Genomic DNA, 21082 nt, shown 5'->3' with positions numbered 1-21082 from the left:
TTTCTGTTACTGTGATAAAACCAAGAGAAAGAAACTTGGGGAAGGAAAGACTTTATTTGACAAAACAATAGCAGTCTATTATAGAGGGAAGCCAAGGCAGGAACTGAGGAAAACTTCTTCCTGCTAGTTCCCCATGGCCAAGGTTGTATAAGGAAACAAGCTACCACCTACCCAGGAATGGTACCACTCAACGGCCTGGGCCCTCCCACATGAATCACTAATCAAGAAAACTGCCCCACAGACTTGCCCACAGGGAAGTCTGACACAAGCAATTCCTCAGGTGCAGTTCCTTCTTCACACTCTAGTATGTATCACCCTGACCAAAACTAACCAGCACATGAAGATGTCAGTCAGCCGAGAGACACTATCACATTCCACAAATAGAAGCTTAAAGAATGAGGTTTCTATATGAGCAACCAAAACCAAATATAGGTATAAAAGTAAACAAATATAGTCACTAGTCAAAATACTGGTTCTTTGAAATAATCAGTAACACTGACACACTTCAAGCAGACTAAACAAGAAAGACAAAAAACTAGAGAACACAAACTATCAATATCAGCTTTAAAAAAAGAATTAATACACCCTACTTTAAAAAGATAAGAAAATACCATAAGCAATATTGAGTCTTTAAACTCAAAAACAACGTTTTAAAAAGAAATTCTTTGAAAGATAAACTAGCATGATCCTCTTAAAGGAAAAGAAGTGGATTCCATGAATAGTTGTTATTTAGTAATAGATACTGCAAACAACAGTGAGAAATAAGCACATAGACATGCTGTCCCCACCAGCGGGCATCAGGGGAAACTGCCAGGTTCTTTTAAGGTTAAACATATACTTAGCACAGAATCCCCTTCTTCTAAACATTTGTCTACAAAAAAGAACAATAAGCAAATGCTCACTGTGACTTTATTCACAAAATAACCACAAAGGTAGAAGAGCCAAGCCTTCTGTAGTATTGTTAAAATAATGAGGCAGACGCAGTCCAACACCATGAGAGTCTACTTATGTGAATTCTCAACCTGAACTGTAGCTCGGATATGTGCTAAGTGTTTGTCAAGACCTATGATAGAGGAAGAACAGTAGCCACAAATGAGCATAGAGGTAACCTTTTGGGTGCAAAAGTTTTTAAATCATAACTATAGTATATTCATAATTATAAATACTTTCAAAATCAGACTTTAACCTTAAAGCTAGAATATTATATTACATATATATCATGCATACAGTTGAAACATGCAAGGTACTTATCAAACCGACTTCTATATCTGCATTGGTCTGCCAAGCACTTTTACTTAATTGTTCCTTGGACAATACCTATAAACAGATATCAAATCGCAAAAGCTAATTACTTACACAAACTGGCATCGCTACTGGTGATAGCTCTCATTCTAACCTATCTCTCCACAGGAAAACCCCAGGCAAGCAAGAACAGACGCTAATGGGAAGGCCCGTAACTTCCTCCAGCATCACTGCAGGCCAGTGTTTGTTCTCTAGCTGTAGCTGCTATTCGTGGGTCATCAAATCCACCTAGATCACCAGTCTGTTTTTTAAGTATTGGAGCAGAGTGAAGAAAAGTAGAAAGAAATGGAGGGGGAAAAAATCAGAGTTCACTACGATTAGAAAAATCATATACTGGTTATAAAAACTTTGGTTTGAGAATCAGCCTGTAGGTTTATGTGGGCTGAAACAGAAAAGCAAACCTTAAAACCTACCATGATTCCTAGTCAAAAAGACATTTGAATACCATTGCCACAACCAAAAATGGGTAACAGAAAAATTGTTAAACGTGTATCTTTATACAGTGGCAGGAGAGAACTAAGGAGTCCAGTAGAAGTACTAAGAACAACTGTGAGAAACAAATGCAAACTTCCTATCGCCAGAGGAACTCAGTGAAGGGCCATCTGGGCAATTCAGCATGAGGCCCACTTCTAGCTCTTCCTCCTTACCCTCCCATGCCCGTCGCCTCCTCTCCTCCCCCCCCTCCTCCCTACCCCTTTACTTCTGAGGAAAAACCTTACAAGCCCAAGTCTTCAAAGGAAACAGTGGTGCAGTGGTTCATCACTTTAGCTATGGGACCTATTCTCTTAAATGTGAAAGGTGTTCACATCTGTTTTTAAAGGACACTGCTTCAAGTTTACTTAAGGAGAAACCAACACTGCAATAATCCTTTGTTCCTATAACAAGACTGCTGCCTGACAATTCAATTCTGATAACTCACAAAATAGCCTTGAAATGAGAAGTACCCTTGCTGATCTTTAACAAAGCAACCTAAAGGGACTGAGTTTATTTTCTTTGTACATAGGAGGTGTGACATGTGCATCTATACAGGTTCATCCACCCGTGCACAGGCCAGCAGTTGACTTGAGTGTTTTCCTCTATTTCTCCACCTTTTTTTTTTTTTTTTTTTTTTTGAAGTCCCAAGGATTTCCCTGTCTCCACCCATTTCCCCTGACTTGCATCCCTGACCCCAAGGTTATGACATGAACTCCCCCTCCCAGCTTTTAGGGTGCTGGTGATCTACACTCAATCTTAACACTTGCACAGGAAGCCCTTTATCCCCTGAGCCATTTCCCCAGACAAAGGCTAGGGTTTCTAACATTGGTGCTGCGACAGTGTTGTTTCTGTTGCTTTAATGTAGGACCACAGAAAAATGCTATTCTTCTGACTTTTCTCCTGTTATGTCCCAAAACAGCTATTCACATTAAGAAATTCTACATTAAAGCACACATGGAGCATATATGCTTTGGAGAAGCCCAAATCTAATTACAACTATCCTGCCAGCATGGCATCAAAGCATCAGCAGCAATGCTTCCCTTAACTCTAACATGCCACGCACCCTTTAAAGAGCCCTCAAAATACCCAGGACACCCATTCCCCTATCATAGTTCAACCATCATGTATGCACCTCCCCTGTACAGCCCCACAGCAAATGTGGCACACTGTGTTTCTGTCTGCACACCAGGAGGCAATTATAAAGAGAGACAAGAAGGACAGCAAAGCACAGAACTGGGAGCAGCGCTTCAATGCGCTTCAGACTACATGGAAGCCACCAGAACCCCAAGAGAAAGAAGTGAAGATATAACAAGCTGCGCTTTACAAATAAATGATCAAGCAAGTGCTTAGCTTATCAAGGCCACAGAGCAAGCAAGGCAGGAGGGAAGCTCTGACTGTCAACAAGGCTCTCTTGCCTCCAAGTGCACTGCTCTTTCCCTGTATCCGTCGCCAACACGGAAAAAAGGGATCTTTTCTTCTCCTATTCAAAACAGTCATGCTCATTCTCCTCCTCAAAGACAACGGCCAGTTCATCCTTCTCCAGACCACTACCCCAGCCTTAGCAGAGGAGAAGACAAAGCACAAGATCAGAAAAGTGCCAAGGAAAAGCTGCAGTCAGGTACTCAGGTGAAGAGATGAGCTAGCCATCCAGGAGACAGCCATGTGCACAGCCGAGATGAAAGTGGGATCAAGGCAATCAATGGAGACCAAGCAGGTAGATGGTCAGAGTAACTGGGGCAGGGCCAACATCAGAGAAAATTGTAAGCTTGCTACAGAGCCAGAACGTGGAGGTTCTGTCTGTAATATCATCAGCCCGCAGGAGGCTGAGGCAGATAAATAGCTTTGAGTTTAGGATCAGTGAGGTCCAGACTACCAAGTCAGACCCTCTCAAAAAACACAATTACCCAGTAAAAGACATATCAGATGCTTTAGAAAAGTATGAAACATGTATTGTCTCACTGTCTCTACCTTCCAGAAGTTTAAACTGATGAGAACAGGAAATAGTGCCACATTAAAGATGCACTTAGCTACCAAATATTTTGATGTTGCTAAAGTCAAGTATAAAACAAGAAGCAGAAGCAAAGAATGGGAGCAGGAAGGAAAAAAGAAGGAAACAAGTTTTCACTGGGGAGGAATCCACCTTTAACCCAGCAGACACCGAGGATGTACTTTAGAGTGACCTATTAATGCTACTCCGTGATGGTTTCTAAACTCAAGTAAAGGCTGTGGCTTTGGAGTGTGCAAGGAAGGCCATGTAATGAAAGAATGTCATCTGAAACAAAAGCACACTGTGTCTAAAGTCTGAACAAACCTCAAAAGTATATAGATTATGATCTAAATGAAAGGAAGGATACATCAAGTCCAAACCTCAGCCTGGTGTTGGCTACATCCAAGGAGAGGATAGACTCAGCAAACACAAAACCCCCTTATAACATTAGGGTGTGTGTGTGTGCATGTGCACGAGTAAGTGTGCACGCATGTGCATGAAGATCAACTTCAGGTGAGATCAACTTCAGGTGTGTTCCTCATGTAGGCTTTCCATCTTAATTTTTGAGACAAAGTCTATCACTGAACCTGGAGGTCACCAATTAGGCTTTAATAGGTCATCAATGAGTTTTAAAGGTATCTGCCTGTCTCTGCTGAGGTGACAAACACACACCATCACTTGAAGCTTTTCATAGAGGGGCTGGGATCCAAGTCGGTCCTCATTCTTAACAGAGCAGGCAATTTATCAGCTGAGCCATCTCTTTATCTTTAATCCATTTTATATGATTTTTGTTCTACTATGCTTTGTAACTTGAATATGTTGGATTCATAAAATATTATGAATGAACCTTGAACACATTACCCTAGAAAAACAAAGTCATTCTTTTTTAGTTAAAAATTATCACAGACTGTTACAATTATTTGAAGTATCAAAAATAGGTAAATCATACAGTATTGTTCTGGTGGTTAGCCAGAACTGGAGAATTGAAGGGAAATAAGCAGTAAGTATTTATAGGTAAAGAGCTTTCTTCTGAAGATTTTGGAAATGTTCTAAACTAGATTGTAGTGGTGGACAATTTGGGGGAATATGCTAGAAACTACTTAATTATAAACTTTTAGTGGGTAAAATGAATGCTATGTAAATTGTATCTCAATAAAGCTATTACAGCATGGTACATTCTCATAAAATCCAAATATAAAACATAAAAATTATAGCTGGTTTTATTGCTGACTTTAAGAAGTCATTCATTTATGGAGGCTGAGTATACATCTCAGTGGTTAGCATGATTAGCCTGTGTTCAATTCTCACAAACACAAAAAAACAGAGGTGGGGAGAGAAAAAGGTATTCATGTTAAAAAAGAATGAGAATCAGCACAGTAAGTATATGGGAATTCAAAGTATATGAATTCAAGCTACAGCAGAACAGGCCGCCTTCGACAAGGTACTAGGCCCTTCTCGGCTTCCATGCCTCAACTGTGAAATAAAAATAATATCTACTCAATAGGAAGAGAAGCTACTGTATGACCTATGTCAGTGTTCCATATTATTGTCGTTTTCTAAGCACGAAGCTGGTCATGCTCCATCTGACGTTACAGTCAATGATGGAATGCATATAGAATGGCATATACTGCACAGGCTATGTGTGTGACAGACCATACCACTGTGGCTCACATCTAAGGAGGAAATCACCCAGTTCTCTGTGTGTGTGGCAGAGGCTTCACAGTGATAAACCTCACGTGTGTCTTCCTCTATTGTTCCCTGTCTATGATTGAGCAGATTCTGAGCCTGAAGCTCACAATTAGACTAGATTAGACTGGAATTAAGTGTCATGACTATACACTGCACTGCTGAAAAAATTCACATAAATACTTTTCTTTTTTAGATACTTAAACTAAAAAGTGTTTTTCTTAAGATACTTACCATTCAGGAAAATATACCAACAGTATACTTCATTTTTTAAATTGTTGAGGTCAAGATCTACGTCTCATTTGTTTTCACACACCTACCTTAACCAGGTGTTACAGCCAGCACTCTGGATGCTTAAGGTGACAAACATTCTGACTGCACTACACTTTGCACTTACTGTCAGCGATGCTGAATACCAAATCTGGCTGGTGAGTACTGTGTTTCTTCCTCTTCATGGTGCTCACAGATTTTTCCTATTTTCATTATTTGTGGCTGGTACTGTTATCATTCCTTTACATTTACACAATGTGTATTTGTGTATCAAAAGTATAGTTCTCGAGAACAATCATTTGACCTCACAGCAAAGGCATTAGTTCTTCTTAGAAGAAGCCATACTACTAACCTGAAAGTCAAGCAGGTATGCCTGCTTCTCGGTTTTAAACAGAATTTCTCAAATACATGCATAGCATTTCAACCTGGCCTACTTTAATTAGCAACTACATTTTTCTAGCAAGCCACCATGTCGTTAGCTGCTTTCCTCCCTCTTTTTGAAATATGCAACTCATCCTCAAAGAATGAGAGCTGATTTGAATGATTCAAAGTTGACTAACAATTTGTAATTAAACACAATTTTTATATTAACATATTGACTATTCCTTTTCACAGCATACAAGCAACAATTTAATGTATTTTACCAGTTCTAGCTCTTGTGGTAGCGCTATGCAGACATTCTTAGCACATGCTGGTTTGGGCATTTTCAGAGATGCTAATATAGCATGCCAAGAGCAGTACACAGTTAAAATACATGACAAAGGAAAAGTTGAAGGTAGCCTTACCATATCATCTGTTAGTGTTCTAATATTTAAATGCTGCAAATGAAAAAAAAAAATCAGTCAGTAATTTATAACAGCTTTTTTATTTTAGTTATTAAGTACACTCTACAATGCTAACTTGAGGTAATTAAATTCCTGACAGTGCAATAAAAGTATATTATGTATTGTTTTAATCTATTTGTCAATAAAACAGACAAAAGTTACCCTGTACGCAATAGTTTTAAATATTTACTAAAATCTCTTGATTTTATAAGCCTCACAAACTAGAAACTTAATAGGGGTTGAATAAATATATTCTCCCAATTAATAATTAGTACTATTCAATATCCAGACTCACACCATAATGATATAAAGATTTAAATATGACTTTCAAAAATGTTTTGTATTATAAAACACTGTAACTTTAAATTTACCATTAGCATGCAGCATAATAGATAATGAAGTACTCTGCTGGCTTAATGAACTTAAATAATTCTAGGAACGATGAAGAGTGTACTGGAATGATTATCTGCATCTTTAACAACACTCTGATTTATCACCAGTGGTGACAGTAGACACTTTTCAATTTCATTGTCGCTTATTTGAGACCTCTTTGGCTGATTTCCTTACTAGACAAACAAGGCCACTTTAGAAATGAATAAATTAGTTTCACACAAAGCACAGTTCAAAGGAAAAAAGTATTTAGGAAGAAAAATATCAGTTTTAGTAATCAAGGGCAGGGCAGCAATTTGTATTCAGGTAGTTGTATTCAATTCCAATTCTCCTTCTTTATTCACTGGAGCATTAGAGCTTTCAAAGACAGAAAGGGTCAAACATTTTTAAATAGGAAACTAGATCTATTCATTCACGGTTATAAAGGAAGATGTGCTACCAATTGTCACCTAACACGTAAGTGTTACATAGTTAAATTTGACATTTATTGAACAGAATAAAATTTGCACTCATTCTGTTCTACTGAAACAGATTTATATTCATTACTTTACCATAATGATGATCTCAACTAAAAATTTGTCAGTGTAAATAATATCCCATGTTATCTGCCTTTACCAACATGTCCCTTCCTAATGAAGGGGGAGTGAGGAATGTACCTGAAAGAACCATAAATAAACTGTGTATACCAAGGTGGCCATGTTAATGACCGTGATTAGCCACTCCACTAAGTTTCAGACTCAACTACCTGCTGAATTAAAGCGGCTTACTGCGACCTAAGAAAATAATGGAGTAATACTACTGTTGAAAATCTTGGTATATAAAATATGGTTTTTAATAACACTACTGTGTGATCATTAACAAGCCTGTAAAGTTTACCACCAGTGTCATCCCAGAGACAGATACCACAATTAAATACCAAAATTACACAGTCCCCAAAGAAGGTGCAAATCCTACCTGCTCTGTGTACCCTCCAAAAGAACAGGTTTATGCACATTGAGTTTGGTTAAATAAATCTACTTGCTATTACTCTACAACAGGAGGTATCACCCCAATTACAGCTCAGCTTGCTCCTAAAAGGGGTCATTTCAAGCACGTGTGACAAAAGAGGATGTATCAGGTTCTGAGAGTAGCATGTCACGTGGTCTAATTCTTAAAAGGCAAAGTCAAGGAAATCAAGTATAAGGCTGAAATCCTATTTAGAATAGTACGCAATCTACTAACCCAAAAGAAATACACCAACACGAGTAGTTTCAGGAAAACTCCATACAAGTGGAAGGTTTTATAATTTATCATTTTTTATGTGCATTAGTATTTGGTCTGCATGGGAGGGTACCAGATATCCTGGAGCTGGAGATACAGACATTTGTCAGTCACTACATGAGTACTGAAAATTGAACTTGGGTCCTCAAGAAGAGTAAAGATTAAGGATTTAATGGCCAGCCTAGAATACAAAACAAATCTGAGGCCATGGGCTTTAGAGATGGCTCAGCAGATAAGAGCACTGGCTACTTGCTCTTCTAGAGGTCCTGAGTTCAATTCCCAGCAACCACACCGTGGCTCACAAGCATCTGTAATGGGATCTGATGCCCTTTTCTGATGTATCTGAAGACAGCTACAATGTACTCGTATAAACGAAATAAATAAATCTATAAAAAAAAAAAATCAAAGTAGAAGTCATATAAGAAATACAAGTCACATGCTATAAAACCAAAGGTGCAAACATGGGGGTGGGGAGACCACATGTATAGTCCTTCCGGTCTGGGCCCAAGTACTGAGCAAATCCTGGGCTGCAGCTCTGCACCCTATCTCACAGAACCCAGAGGAAGCAGGCCTCCCAGGAGCACTAACCACAGCAGTATCTTAGGTAAAGAGACAGCAACACCCACCCCAAACAGGAAGTAACTGGGACCCACTAGGAATCAGAAATTCACTCCTGGCCCTGGGCACTGGTTCCTTCTAGTCTCCACCCAAGCACTGAGCAGATCTTGGGCCTCAGCTCTAACCCCAGTAGCAACACCAACCCCACACAGTTCTGATACAACCAAGATAATAGGAAAGACAGGCTCCAGTCAGAGACAACACAGTTAGCACTAAGGTGATCCAGATGGTGAAAGGCAGGTGCAAGAACATAAGCATCAGCATCCCAGAGTACTTGGCATCATCAGAACCTAGTTCTCCCAACAACAGAAAGTCTTGAATTCATCATATCACCAGGAAAGCAAGATTCAGATTTAAAATCACTTCTAATGATGATGATAGAGGACTTTAAGAAGGACATAAATAAGGCTCTCAAAGAATTGGAGGAGAACACAGGTAAACAGGTAGAAGCCCATAAAGAGGAAACACAAAAATCCCTTAAAGAATTCCAAGAGAACACAACCAAACAGGTGAAGGAATTGGACAAAACCATCCAGGACATAAAAATGGAAGTAGAAACAATCGAGAAATCACAAAGGGAGACTACCCTGGAGACAGAAAACCTAGGAAAGAAATCAGGAGTCAGAGACGCAAGCATCACCAACAGAATAGAAAAGATAGAAGAGAGAATCTCAGGTACAGAAGATACCATAGAAAATATTGACACAACTGTCAAAGAAAACGCAAAATGCAAAAAGTTCTTAACACAAAACATCCAGGAAATCCAGGACACAAGGAGAAAACCAAACCTAAGGATAATAGGTATAGAAGAGAGTGAAGATTCCCAACTTGAAAGGCCAATAAATATCTTCAACAAAATTATAGAGGAAAACTTCCCCAACCTAAAGAATGAGATGCCCATAAACATAAAAGAAGCCTATAGAACACCAAATAGACTAGACCAGAAAAGAAATACCTCTTGTCACATAATAATCAAAACACCAAGTGCACAAAACAAAGAAAGAATATGAAAAGCAGTAAGGGGAAAAGGCCAAGTTAACATATAAAGGCAGACCTATCAGAATTACACCAGACTTCTCACCAGAGACTATAAAAGCCAGAAAATCCTGGAAAGATGTCATACAGACCCTAAGAGAACACAAATGCCAGCCCAGACTACTATACACAGCAAAACTCTCAATTACCATAGATGGAGAAACCAAGATATTCCACGACAAAACCAAATTTACACAATATCTTTACACAAACCCAGCACTACAAAGGATAATAGTGAGGATAACCTTCTTGCCCTGGGAATCCCAGCTGGGAAAGCGCCAATACAAGGAGGGAAATTATACCCTAGAAAGGCCAAGAAAGTAACCCTCTTCCAACAAATCCAGTCCTGGGGCTGCTTGGCAAGAAGCTGACATGGGCCAAGGACAAGGAAAGAGGCTGCTGGGCAGGAATATGACATTGGCCAAGGACAAGGAAGTAGGCTTCAGGCAGGAATCTGATATTAGACTAGAACAGAGAAGTAATTTCAAGTAGGAGTCTAAATTGTAGGCTACAACAAAGAAGTAATCTCAGGCAGGAATCTAAATATTAGGCCAGAACAAACAAGTAATTTCAGACAGGAATCTAAATTTTAGGCTAGAACAAGAAAATAGGCTTCAGACATGAAAATGACCTTGGTCTAGGATAGGGAAGTAGGCTCAGACAGTTTGGTCATCCTGATAAGCCTTTAGAAGCAATGTTAATGGGAGTGTTCATGTTTAATGCCTTGCTTGTTCTTTGACTATTTGTGTTTATTGTCTTGCTTGTTCCTCAACTATTTGCATCTATTGTATTGCTAGTCCCTCAACCTAGAACTGACATTAATACATGCATGTAATCAAAATGGTATAAAAGCATAAAGGAGGAGGGGGCATGAAATAGGGGGTTCTAGGGAGGGGAAATGGGAAAAAGGGAAGACATCTGAAATGTAAATAAATAAAATATTCAATAGAAAAAAAAAAAAAAGAAAGGTGTGCTCTACTCTGGGGAAGACTCTTTCTCCCAGTCTCAGCATTCCTTAGCTGCCTATATTTCTTTGTGTGTAGTGTGGAGGCCTCATGGGCTTTATTCCACTCACTTTGGCATGTCTATCGATGTGTTTCTTGTTCAGCTTATGTTTAGGCTATCATGTTGCTGAGACTTGATGGGTGTGAGACTTCTGAATGGTAGAGGTAACTTTAAATGAGTACCTGAATTATTTGTATTTTCATGCTCTTTATTTAAAAGGTTCGTGCTAGCAAGTCTTCCATCTATTTTAGTCCAGAATATCCAAATAATTAATTGGGTGTTTGACTGGCTAATTTCTTTTTAGGTGACAGATTCTTTTAATTTGATTTCTTAACTGTAATTGGAAACCTTTTACAAAATCATTAGGGTTTTTTGTTTGTTTGTTTGTTTTCTTTTAAAAGGATTTATTACATTCATTTTAAAAATATGTATATATCTTCAAAGGTCAAGAACTGGACAACCTTTTAAATTAGAATTATATGCTGAATGTGTTACATTATTAGAACTGTAAATCCAATACTTAGGAAACTGAGGCAAGGAGACCAAGGCCAGACTGGACTACACTGCCTAAAGAAACCTAAATAACTAAATAAATTGTACACACAACTTTCATTTAAGTGGGCAGATACTAATATAAAACCCAGGTATCTTTTTCCACCTCTTTCCTAGTTCTGAGCTTGTTTTCTTAAGCTACCTCACTGTGGTTTCAATGTAATTTAAATACTTGCTCAAAGTTTGATCTTAGACTACGCAGGTATATATAAACCCAGAGACAGCATATTATTAAATACACTATTTTATACACAGAAAATGTGATGAATCAAAAACAAAATCATAAAACAGGGGTAGGAAACACAGAGAAAGAAACCACAAGAGCTCAAGGTACAAGAAGCAAAACAAGAGCCTGAGGAAAGAAAACAAGCAGCGTAGGTCAGTTTGTTATTCCTACTCTTCAGAAAAACACCTCCCTATCTATCCAGGACTGGCTGGCAGGGCTCAGAATGGCGGCAAAGGCAAGTGCTGAGGACAAGCCTGGAGATACTGACTGACCAGGAGACACCTGACCTTAGAAATCTGTTTCTGTATCAAAACAATAAAGTCAAATAATGCTTCATTTCAAAATGTGACTTTCTCAAACATAATTATTCCCTCCACATGTAAGCACTGAAACTGTGAAAAGACCTAGCACTGGCGATTTCACCTAAAAATTGTAATGTCCAAAGAGAGGCCCTACAAACCCAAAGGAAACACATATAAGTGCTAGTCAGCAAGTAACGGCACCTTTTATGGGATACTTTTATGGGATACTTGACTGGTGTGTGTGTGTGTGTGTGTGTGTGTGTGTGTGGTGTGTCTGTGTAATGCATTTATATGTAGGACAGGTATGCACATATGCATGCCACAATAGGCAGGCATCTGGTGGTCAAAAACAGCTTCTGGTGTGAGTCCTCACCTTCCACCTTATTTGAGGCAGGGTCTCCTGCTCACCACTGTGTTCACCCACCTAGCCTGACCATGGCCTCAGGAGAGTCTCCTGTATCTCTCTGCCCCTGAGCTTTGTGCCACACATCAAGGTAAAAACATCAGGAATTACAGGCTCAGGAGCTCAGCTGGCTTACATGTGCTCTCTGGATCCAAAGTCTGTTCTCAACCTGCACAAGCAGCATTTACCCAATGAAACATCTCCACGCTCCTCAATGTTAATATTCAATTTGAGGTTTATCATTATTAAGCTCCCACTGTCTGGAGGATCTGGCTTATACACTTAAAATGAAGACTATCTGCTAACTTAAAATTGCAGAGAGCAAGAGAATGACTAGCTCAAAACCCTCAGAGAACTCGGGGGGGGGGGGGGGGTCTGTCCTTACTTTAGTGTATAAAAATAAAAGAGAATCTCCTAAACTGTTAAGGGGGAAAAACTATATAACAAAGATATAGTATACTGGTACTGGTACATAGGTGTTGGCTAACCAAGACACATTTAAATGAAGCACTTGTGCTTCCTAGTCAGCAACGGCGACTTTTACTATTTTCCAAGGGAAAGTAAGAACTGCATGTGTCAATCAATTCATGAGCAGCACTGGCTGCATCTACTTCAAGAACGAAAAGCTAAGGCTTATTAAATGGAAGCAGCTAAGAACACCATAAAAAAAAAAAAAAAAAAACTAACAACCCAATAGTAATTATTAGGGTTGTATTTTCCCATGAAAAAAAGCAAATAAAAAGTTAAAAACATACAGTTTTAGAAATTAATGTGACTTTTTACATTGGGTGTGTGACCTGAAGTGTTCTTGATGTTTTATGGTAATGAACCAGAATAGCATTGCTGATACTAAAATACACAGAGCTCTGTACATAGGACCACTGGTAATTGGCTAAACAGTTACTGAAGGCCATAAAGATTCTTTTCCTAAGCCAAAACCTCACCCTTTCTGCTTGGTCCTATGTTCAACTTGCTAATTCTATTTTCTCCCTTAAAAGTAAGGGGCATGACTTACAGATAGGTAACAATGCTTTCTACTAATGACAGTTCCTAGGACACATGGTCAAGAGGGTCACTGTGGAATTAAAAGAGAAAAAAAGGGGCTTTTATAGGATTTTCTTCAAAAGAACATAGGATCCAAGAGAGAGGGAAAAAAGTAGAAACACAGAACATAGGTCTCTATACTCCCATTTAAGCAATGCATCAAAACTTTTATTGAAGATAGTGCAATTTGTCAAAAGACAGATTTAGAACTTTCAGAGCATGCCGCTAAATGCTGTGAATATCAAGAGAGATGAAGACACAGTCCCTCCACCATCAACAGTTACAAGAAAAATAATAAAGTCAAATAATAAACTGACAAAGACACACAAATACAGAATATACAAGGCACCACCATGCACACCCCAGAGGAATGTGCAAAGAAAAAAGATTCCAAGCTATAGTCTGAAACCTTAGCAATCTTTAGGACATGCAACCACCAGACCTTGATGTCATTAAGAGCATGACAGCCATCAAGTGTCAACCTAGCAGGACTAGATAAATTTGTTGTTTTCATAAAGCCAAATATGACACTATTTACATTTGTACAATACAATTTAACCCAGTTGCTTTCCATCATTTAACTGGGCTGCTGAAAAGATGGGCAGCAGAACACAGCTGTAAGAACGCCTTCAAAGCAGCCTGATTAAGGTACACATCCCATAAACTAGACCTTTCAGATCAGCTGCTTTTCAGCTTGTTGCTGTGCACAGGAATCACAGCATGCCTGTAAAGCCCCAGGCTCCCACAAGCCTTGTCAGTGGGTCTAAGTTGGCACTTAGGAACTCATATGCCCAGTGTGTACTCTGGTAATGCTGATGCTCACCCAGACCCACGGGAGACACTCTGCTCTAGCACTGACCAGCCAATGTTGCCTCCGCCTGCCTCTCAGTCTTTCATATGTTGTAAAGAAGTCACATGAAAGGTATAGAAAAAAAAAGAAAAGAATTTCCAAGAAGTGAGAAACAAGGAACTAGAATAGTTAGGGCAGGCTCTGACATCAGTGAGGAACAGGAACCAGTTCCTGGGATTCCTAAGAGCACTCAACAATGGCTGCTGTGTAAGATGAGCTACCAAGTCCTACTCTTTCAAATGCTTATGGAAATGCTACTGCTACGATACATTTCATCTACAAGCATACATTTAATAAAAGTTGGAGAGATGGTCAGGCATAGTGGTGCATGCCTCTAGTCACAGCACTCAGGAGGAAGAAGCCAGCAGATCTCTGAATCTGAGGCCAGCCTATTCTACAAAGTGAGTTCCAGGACAGCCAAGACTGTTAAACAGAGAAACCCTGTCTTAAAAGAAAAAGAAAAGGAAAAGGAAAAGGAAAAGGAAAAGAAAGAAAGAAAAGGAAAGGAGGAACAGGAAGAGAGGGGACAGGGAAGGGGGAAGGGAAAGGGGAGGAGGGGGGAGAAGGAGGAGAAAGGGAGGGGAGGGGTAGGGGAGGGGAGGGGGAAAGGAGGAGAAGGAAGAGAAGGGGAGGAGGAGGAGGGGGGAGGGGGAGGGGAAAGGAGGAGAAGAAGGAGAAGGAAAGATAGTTGGAGAGAGGCTCAACAGTTACAAGCAGATACTGCCCTCTCATCCTACAATCAGGCTCTTACAAGCACCTATACACTTCAGTTTCAGGAATTCTGATCCCTGGTTTTAGACTCTGTGGGTGTCAGAATGCACTCACATGTTGCACAAACATAGACTCACACATGTACAATCTAAAAAGTAAAGTAAAAATCTTAGAAAAGAATATATTTAATACCTAAATAATTGAGTATTATACCAAATCATGACATGAGACTGTAATTCTAGCATTCTGGAGACAGCTTTGGACTAAAGAACAAAAATAAATGCAGGTACAACACTATCTGGTTCACAGAATATAAAATGGCAGCTTATTAACTGAGCAAAGTAATGCCTGGTGGGGAAAATCCAAGGATCAGTCTTCCCCTAATTATATCTGTGGCTGGAGAGGACACATTAAAGTGTTGTTCATATTTGTTTTGAAGTCTTTTACACAGGTAACAGGAATGTGGACTTTAACCTAATAACATTTCTAATCCACATGGCTATGTTTATCTTAATGTCAACACCAATTATAAAGAATATGAAAATAAAATATTACTTCTAGCCCTGTCACTAAACACACCTACCGGGTCATCTCCCAGGCAATCCCAGAACTACAAAACAAATGTGAAAATATCACTCTGCAAGGTCTTTGGATTTAACATCTCAAAAAGGTACAAAAATAACACTGTGGCTTTCCTACCCCTTAGGGCAAGAGAAAGGCTGGTTCTCTGATAACATGAAGAAGAACTTTTAAGTTCACTGGCCCTTTGTGCAGCTATGGAGCATGTTTTTAGTCTGCACGGAGAAAAGTCAGAGAGATGTTAGGCATTTCTCTGCGGTCTCTTTTAATCATTCATTCACACTGTAATCCTAACTGGCTAAGAAAGACAATCACACCATCCCTTAACCAGGCTTGGCTTTTGTCACAGAGGACCATGCCTCCCTCTTCCATGATCTCAATTCTGTGGAAACAGCAAAGATGAGCATTTAGAAGAAGGCAGCATCCAAGAGACTCCAAAAGACGCTGGGAAAAAAATGCATTTTATGATGGGCAGCGAGTTTTCAATGATCAAGGCACATCCCTGCTAAAGCCCATACCTCCAGGAAAAAAAAAACAGCCAAAATGAACAACTTTTGTTTAGACCTCCTTCTGATATTATGCATCACTCTATCTAGGTACCTAACAAGCTATCTTTTAAAAAAATTTAAATATAACATATACTTCTCTCAATGAATTCATTCAGTAGCTAAATAGAGAAGCTAATTCAAATAGTGCAGTTTTAAGTCCCACTTTCAGATTTTTCTCTTTAGCTGCGCCTGTTCTTTAAATCTATAGCATCAGATCAAAAGCACTCCTACGGTGGGTGCATCCAGGGAAAACGCTGACCAGGCCTCTGAATCACTTTACAAATGGGTTCAGTTCTAGGTTAAGAGCAGAGTTCCGTGAGGGTTTCCATCTGGATGAAAGGCAAAGATCTGCTCTAAGGGAAAAGAGCTGGTTCCAGAGCATCCAACACACAATAGAGCTCACCCAGGCCCTGCAGGCCCCGCGATGGCACCCCGAGATGGCGCTCCCTCCTACTAGGCTCTGGTCCAAATTAGGAATTCAGAATGAAGATTGCTGAGGCCAACACAGCACTATGGATTATTTCACATACACTTGAGGGGGGTTCTGTTAATCCCAGTATCACCTGACTAAGTGGGTGAAGTAAGACAAGCCTAATGCACATTCTCTGTTCCCTGGGAATCCTACCAACAGTCCTGAGAAACAGCATACACAGACAGGGTTATATACAAGTGTGCAACACCGCAATACTACTTTAAAGGACTAAAACTGCTATCAACATAGTTACCCAAAGCAGGACAAAGAATGAAACACAGTGTTAGAGCACAATAGCTATGTTCTCCTGGACACTGAGCAGAAGCCAGCCAGTTGAGAGCAAGGGCAGCAGAAGATGGCAAGACTATCATCCCTAGACAGCATACTACAGCTGGTTCAGGGCCCTTTATGAAGAAGCGTGAGAGATCAGGTAAGTGGCTACCTTCTCATTTGTGGTTAAATGAAAAAGTACATCTTAATCACCTAGTCACACCGTGGTTTTCAGTTCTGCAAATCTCAAGAATCACTATTATTTTCCTCTGTTTGTTCTTGTCACTGATTAGGTTATCCACATGCAGTTCCGAACACATTTCACGATAGACAGGCTGCAGTGGATGCAGGGAGCTGCCCCACTGTAATCTTGTTGATCACATAACTTACAGTAACAAGCATAGTCCAACTGATTAATGAGAAGACAGGGGCCAAATGACATTAGATAGGGACTTGTGGGGCACAAGATATGATCTCAGTATTCTGATTCAATACCCCCTGTGTGGCTATACAGTACAGCAAAATGCTTACAATATGGTGCATGGGACGAGGTGCATTTAAAGCTATATGCACTATAATTACAATTCTATTAATGCACAATTTTTTTAAAAAGGCAGGAACCATGGATGGTTTTATGTAACTAGGATGTGGGATTTGAGGCATGGCTTTCATAATCTTACACAGTAGCCCAGCTGCGTGCAATGCACATTTTTACAATAAAAAAGGCCCTATAGATTTTACTATAGATAATACTTTTCACACTGAATCAAAACTAGTGTATTTTCTTTGGAAGTAAAAATGTATGCATTAGTAAAAAATAAATGGAGATCTAAAATATGTCTAATAAATATTGTAAGTAGATTTTTTAATAGGCTAGGTTTTAATGCATATTTTCCAGTATGTCAGTATATATTAAGCACATTATTCATTGTTTTCTAATTCACATATAAATTAACCAATCTCAAAAAGCTCCTTGGTTCTGTGAATTATTGATGTTGTCACCTGTTAGAGACTTAATTCCAAGAAAAATATACGAATCACTACATCACAAGCACAAATCCTTTTGACACAAATTCAATTTCTGTGGCAACAATAATATATTGACTTAGCTTATTTTTCTATTTTATGACACTTATTAATGGTACATATAAAAGAAATCTATCATTTCTCCTTATTGTAAACATAAATGGCATCACGCCACCTTGGGAACATTAAGGTAAACATCAACATCAACAGGTAAGGTAAACTCTACCTGTTAATGCAATAATGGAAATGAGAACATGATTCCAAAATACAAAAACTGGAAGACAGGATTCCTGAAGACCTTGTCTCATAACACTGTTTCCATCATACAATATAACCAGGCTGTCAACATGTGTATGGACATTACATTAAAATTATATACCAAGAGTACTTACTCCCTCCCCAGGACCTCACAGTGAAAGTGCTACAATTAAAAATCAAAATGCAGAACTGGGGGAGGGGTAAGTCCTCTAAACATCCAATGACAAAATAGGGTTCCTACCTGCTAGCTATATATTCTTAAACATGTGCTAATTAACATGCAAACCTCATAGCTGTCATCTAACACCAAAGGCAAATTTATAGCCATAGATAAAGCCTGCAATACAGATCCATTCATTCTTCTAAAAGTCCTAGAATATCCATTTATGTAAATGTTTATTAAACACGGCTATATTCTGACAAGGTGTTCAGCAATAAATAGAGTTTTATGGTTTTTGTTGTTTACCCTAGGAGAACTTACTTTCTATTAGTGAAATAGATCTTTAAAATGCAGGTAAAATTACAGAGAACATTGAAAGCGAATGACTATTCTGTGAAATGACAAGTATGTTGCGACCATAAGGGAAACCTAGAATTTAGGAAGGGTTGCGCAGTGTAATTTTACATATGAGGAACTGGGGCTAGAGAGAGAGGAGTCATGGTTTAAGAGCACCAGCTTGCTCCTCCAGAAGATGTAGGTTCAATTCCCAGCACTCAGTCTGCAGCCCATATCCAGCTAACTCCAGTTCCAGGGATCTGACACTTCTGACTCCTGAGAGCACCTGCACAGCCACGTGTAGAGCCATGCAGACACACACATAATTTAAAAAATAAATGGGACTGGGACTAAGTGTGGGTCTGATGAGGAAATGACACATGAACATTGTAAGTCGCCGGTGGGATACAAAGTTAGCTATCTGCATATGGGAACGAGTTTTTCAGACAAAAGGAACAGCTAGAGCAGGGCCATTAAAAAGGAATATGGCTGGAATCAGGTACCAAGCAAGCCAGTGTATAGACTCAAGAACACAGTGAAAGCAGCTGCAGCTCAGTCCTAGACCTCCTTAAGGACAAGAGCTTGTATTCCTCTAGCTAGTCACAAATACTGCGCATGTTCAAAAAACACTTTACACATAATCAACTTAAATAATACATACTTCTCAAATAGGATTACTACATTATATAAGTTACATGGTGGGAGGCTGTTCCTGTGCTTAAATAATCATTTAGTTCAGGTCTTTTATGCAGCTTGTTTGGCCGGAGACATTTACTGCTTGTTTGGTTAGGCTTCCAGAGTCATTTACCAAAGACATTAGAAATATTCCCCAAACACTAAAAGCCAATAAAAACAATTTTGGGACAAACTCAGCTAAATTCTGTCAACAAAACTGGCTTTTTAATGTAGGATTAGTCCAAAGGGCATAAGGAACAGCCAAGCTTGTTTAAAGAAAAGGGGGTAAGGGGAAAATACTTAGCAATAATTTTAACAACTCCAAAGAGCGCTTAGAACTTCGAGCAATATTTCTAAGTTCTCTCGTCTTCAGATAGCCCTGGCCATGAGGCCTCCCAGAGAGCCCAGCACCCGCTGGTATTTGCCCCTGCTCCAGTTCCATCACCTTCCTTGTACACTTACCAATCCCCAAATTACTAAAGCATCAACACTTTATTCTCTACTCAATAATTGTATACATAAGCTTGTAACCTTTTGAGAAGAAAAGAAGATACCCTAAGGAGAACTTACGCTCCCAGTGCCTATCAGAGAGTCTTAAAACAAATTTCCAACACCAAAAAGTTGAAATTCCCCAGGAATCTCATGCTGAGAGAAGGAAATGGGGAGGTCTGAGATCTTACACAGTTCTGATAGTATCAGATCACCTTGCTGGACAGACTGAAACCAAGGCACTGATGGTGGGCAGGACCACACTCTGACAACAGCAGACTTACGCTTATGTTTTACGAACTTCAACCTAAGTCTCATATCCAGAACACCAAGGTGGACTTGGAGAGGAACAGTCATGGAACCTCTTTTCTCCTCTTCTGAATGTGACCACATCAAATCAATCTTTTTCCCTTCACTATAAATTCTGTCTTTCATTGGCCTACTGAGGAGCCTACCTGATTAGGGCTGCCCAAAGCCAGGTTCAAACCCCAACAGTATGGCAAGAACTCCACATCAAATGGACCAGCCACTGCTCTTCATTCTCTCTGAGTTCTGAAACCACCAGATCCTGTCCCTTTGCTCTCAGGCTGCTTCTAGCATTCTACAAGTATTCCTACTTGCCCTTAAAGCACCCTGCTTCAGAAGGACTCCCTAACTTCCGCTATCAAATGTGTCCCTATACAAATAGCAACCTTCTATAAATTATGACAAAAACTTATTGCACAGAAGCCAAAGCCAAACGCTCCTGCACCACCATCCCATGGTGATACCCACCAGCTTTGTGACTGTGGGCACTTAACTGCCTGGACCTCAATGTCTCACCCACACCGAGTGAGCCACTGGCCACACAGCCTTTGCAGAAGACTCCAGCACCTCAACCTATTTCTCCTTCCTCTCCCCTAGGATCCTGGCACAGATCACCTTACTTCATGAATGTCCTCAAAGCAAATGTTAACAGTATCTCCCATCTGAGGCCCTGGAATCCTGTCATTATTAAATACGTGTTAGCTTGTGACCCACTAGAGCAGTGGTTCTCAACCTGTGGGTCCTAGGGGTGATCTAACAACTCTTTCCTAGAGGTCACCTAAGACCATTCATTGGAAACACAGATATTTACATTACAATTTATAACAGTAGAAAAATTACAGTTATGAAGTAACAACAAAAATAATTTTATGATTGGAGGTTACCACAACATGAGGAACTGGACTGAAGAGTTACCGCATTGGGAAGGCTGAGAACCACTGTTCTGGGCATGGTTTTTGTTATGGCCACCTTCTTTGCTAGCTGTCAGTTATGTCCTGTGTCCTCTTCTCAGCTGCTGGGGCCC

General features: G+C 39.6%; 1 protein-coding gene across 1 annotated transcript in view; it reads right to left on the bottom strand.

Annotated features, from left to right (window-relative positions):
• Nucleotides 1-21082, bottom strand: part of Diaph3 (diaphanous related formin 3) — a 475947-nt gene that overhangs the window by 441163 nt on the left and 13702 nt on the right. The window contains exon 2 of the mRNA XM_076930674.1: nt 6505-6537. Within this exon, the coding sequence (XP_076786789.1) occupies nt 6505-6537 (33 nt within the window). The remainder of the gene's footprint in view (nt 1-6504; nt 6538-21082) is intronic.

Source organism: Arvicanthis niloticus, chromosome 3 (assembly GCF_011762505.2).
Source record: "Arvicanthis niloticus isolate mArvNil1 chromosome 3, mArvNil1.pat.X, whole genome shotgun sequence".
NCBI lineage: Eukaryota > Metazoa > Chordata > Mammalia > Rodentia > Muridae > Arvicanthis > Arvicanthis niloticus.
This window is presented reverse-complemented; position numbering and strand designations above follow the sequence as displayed.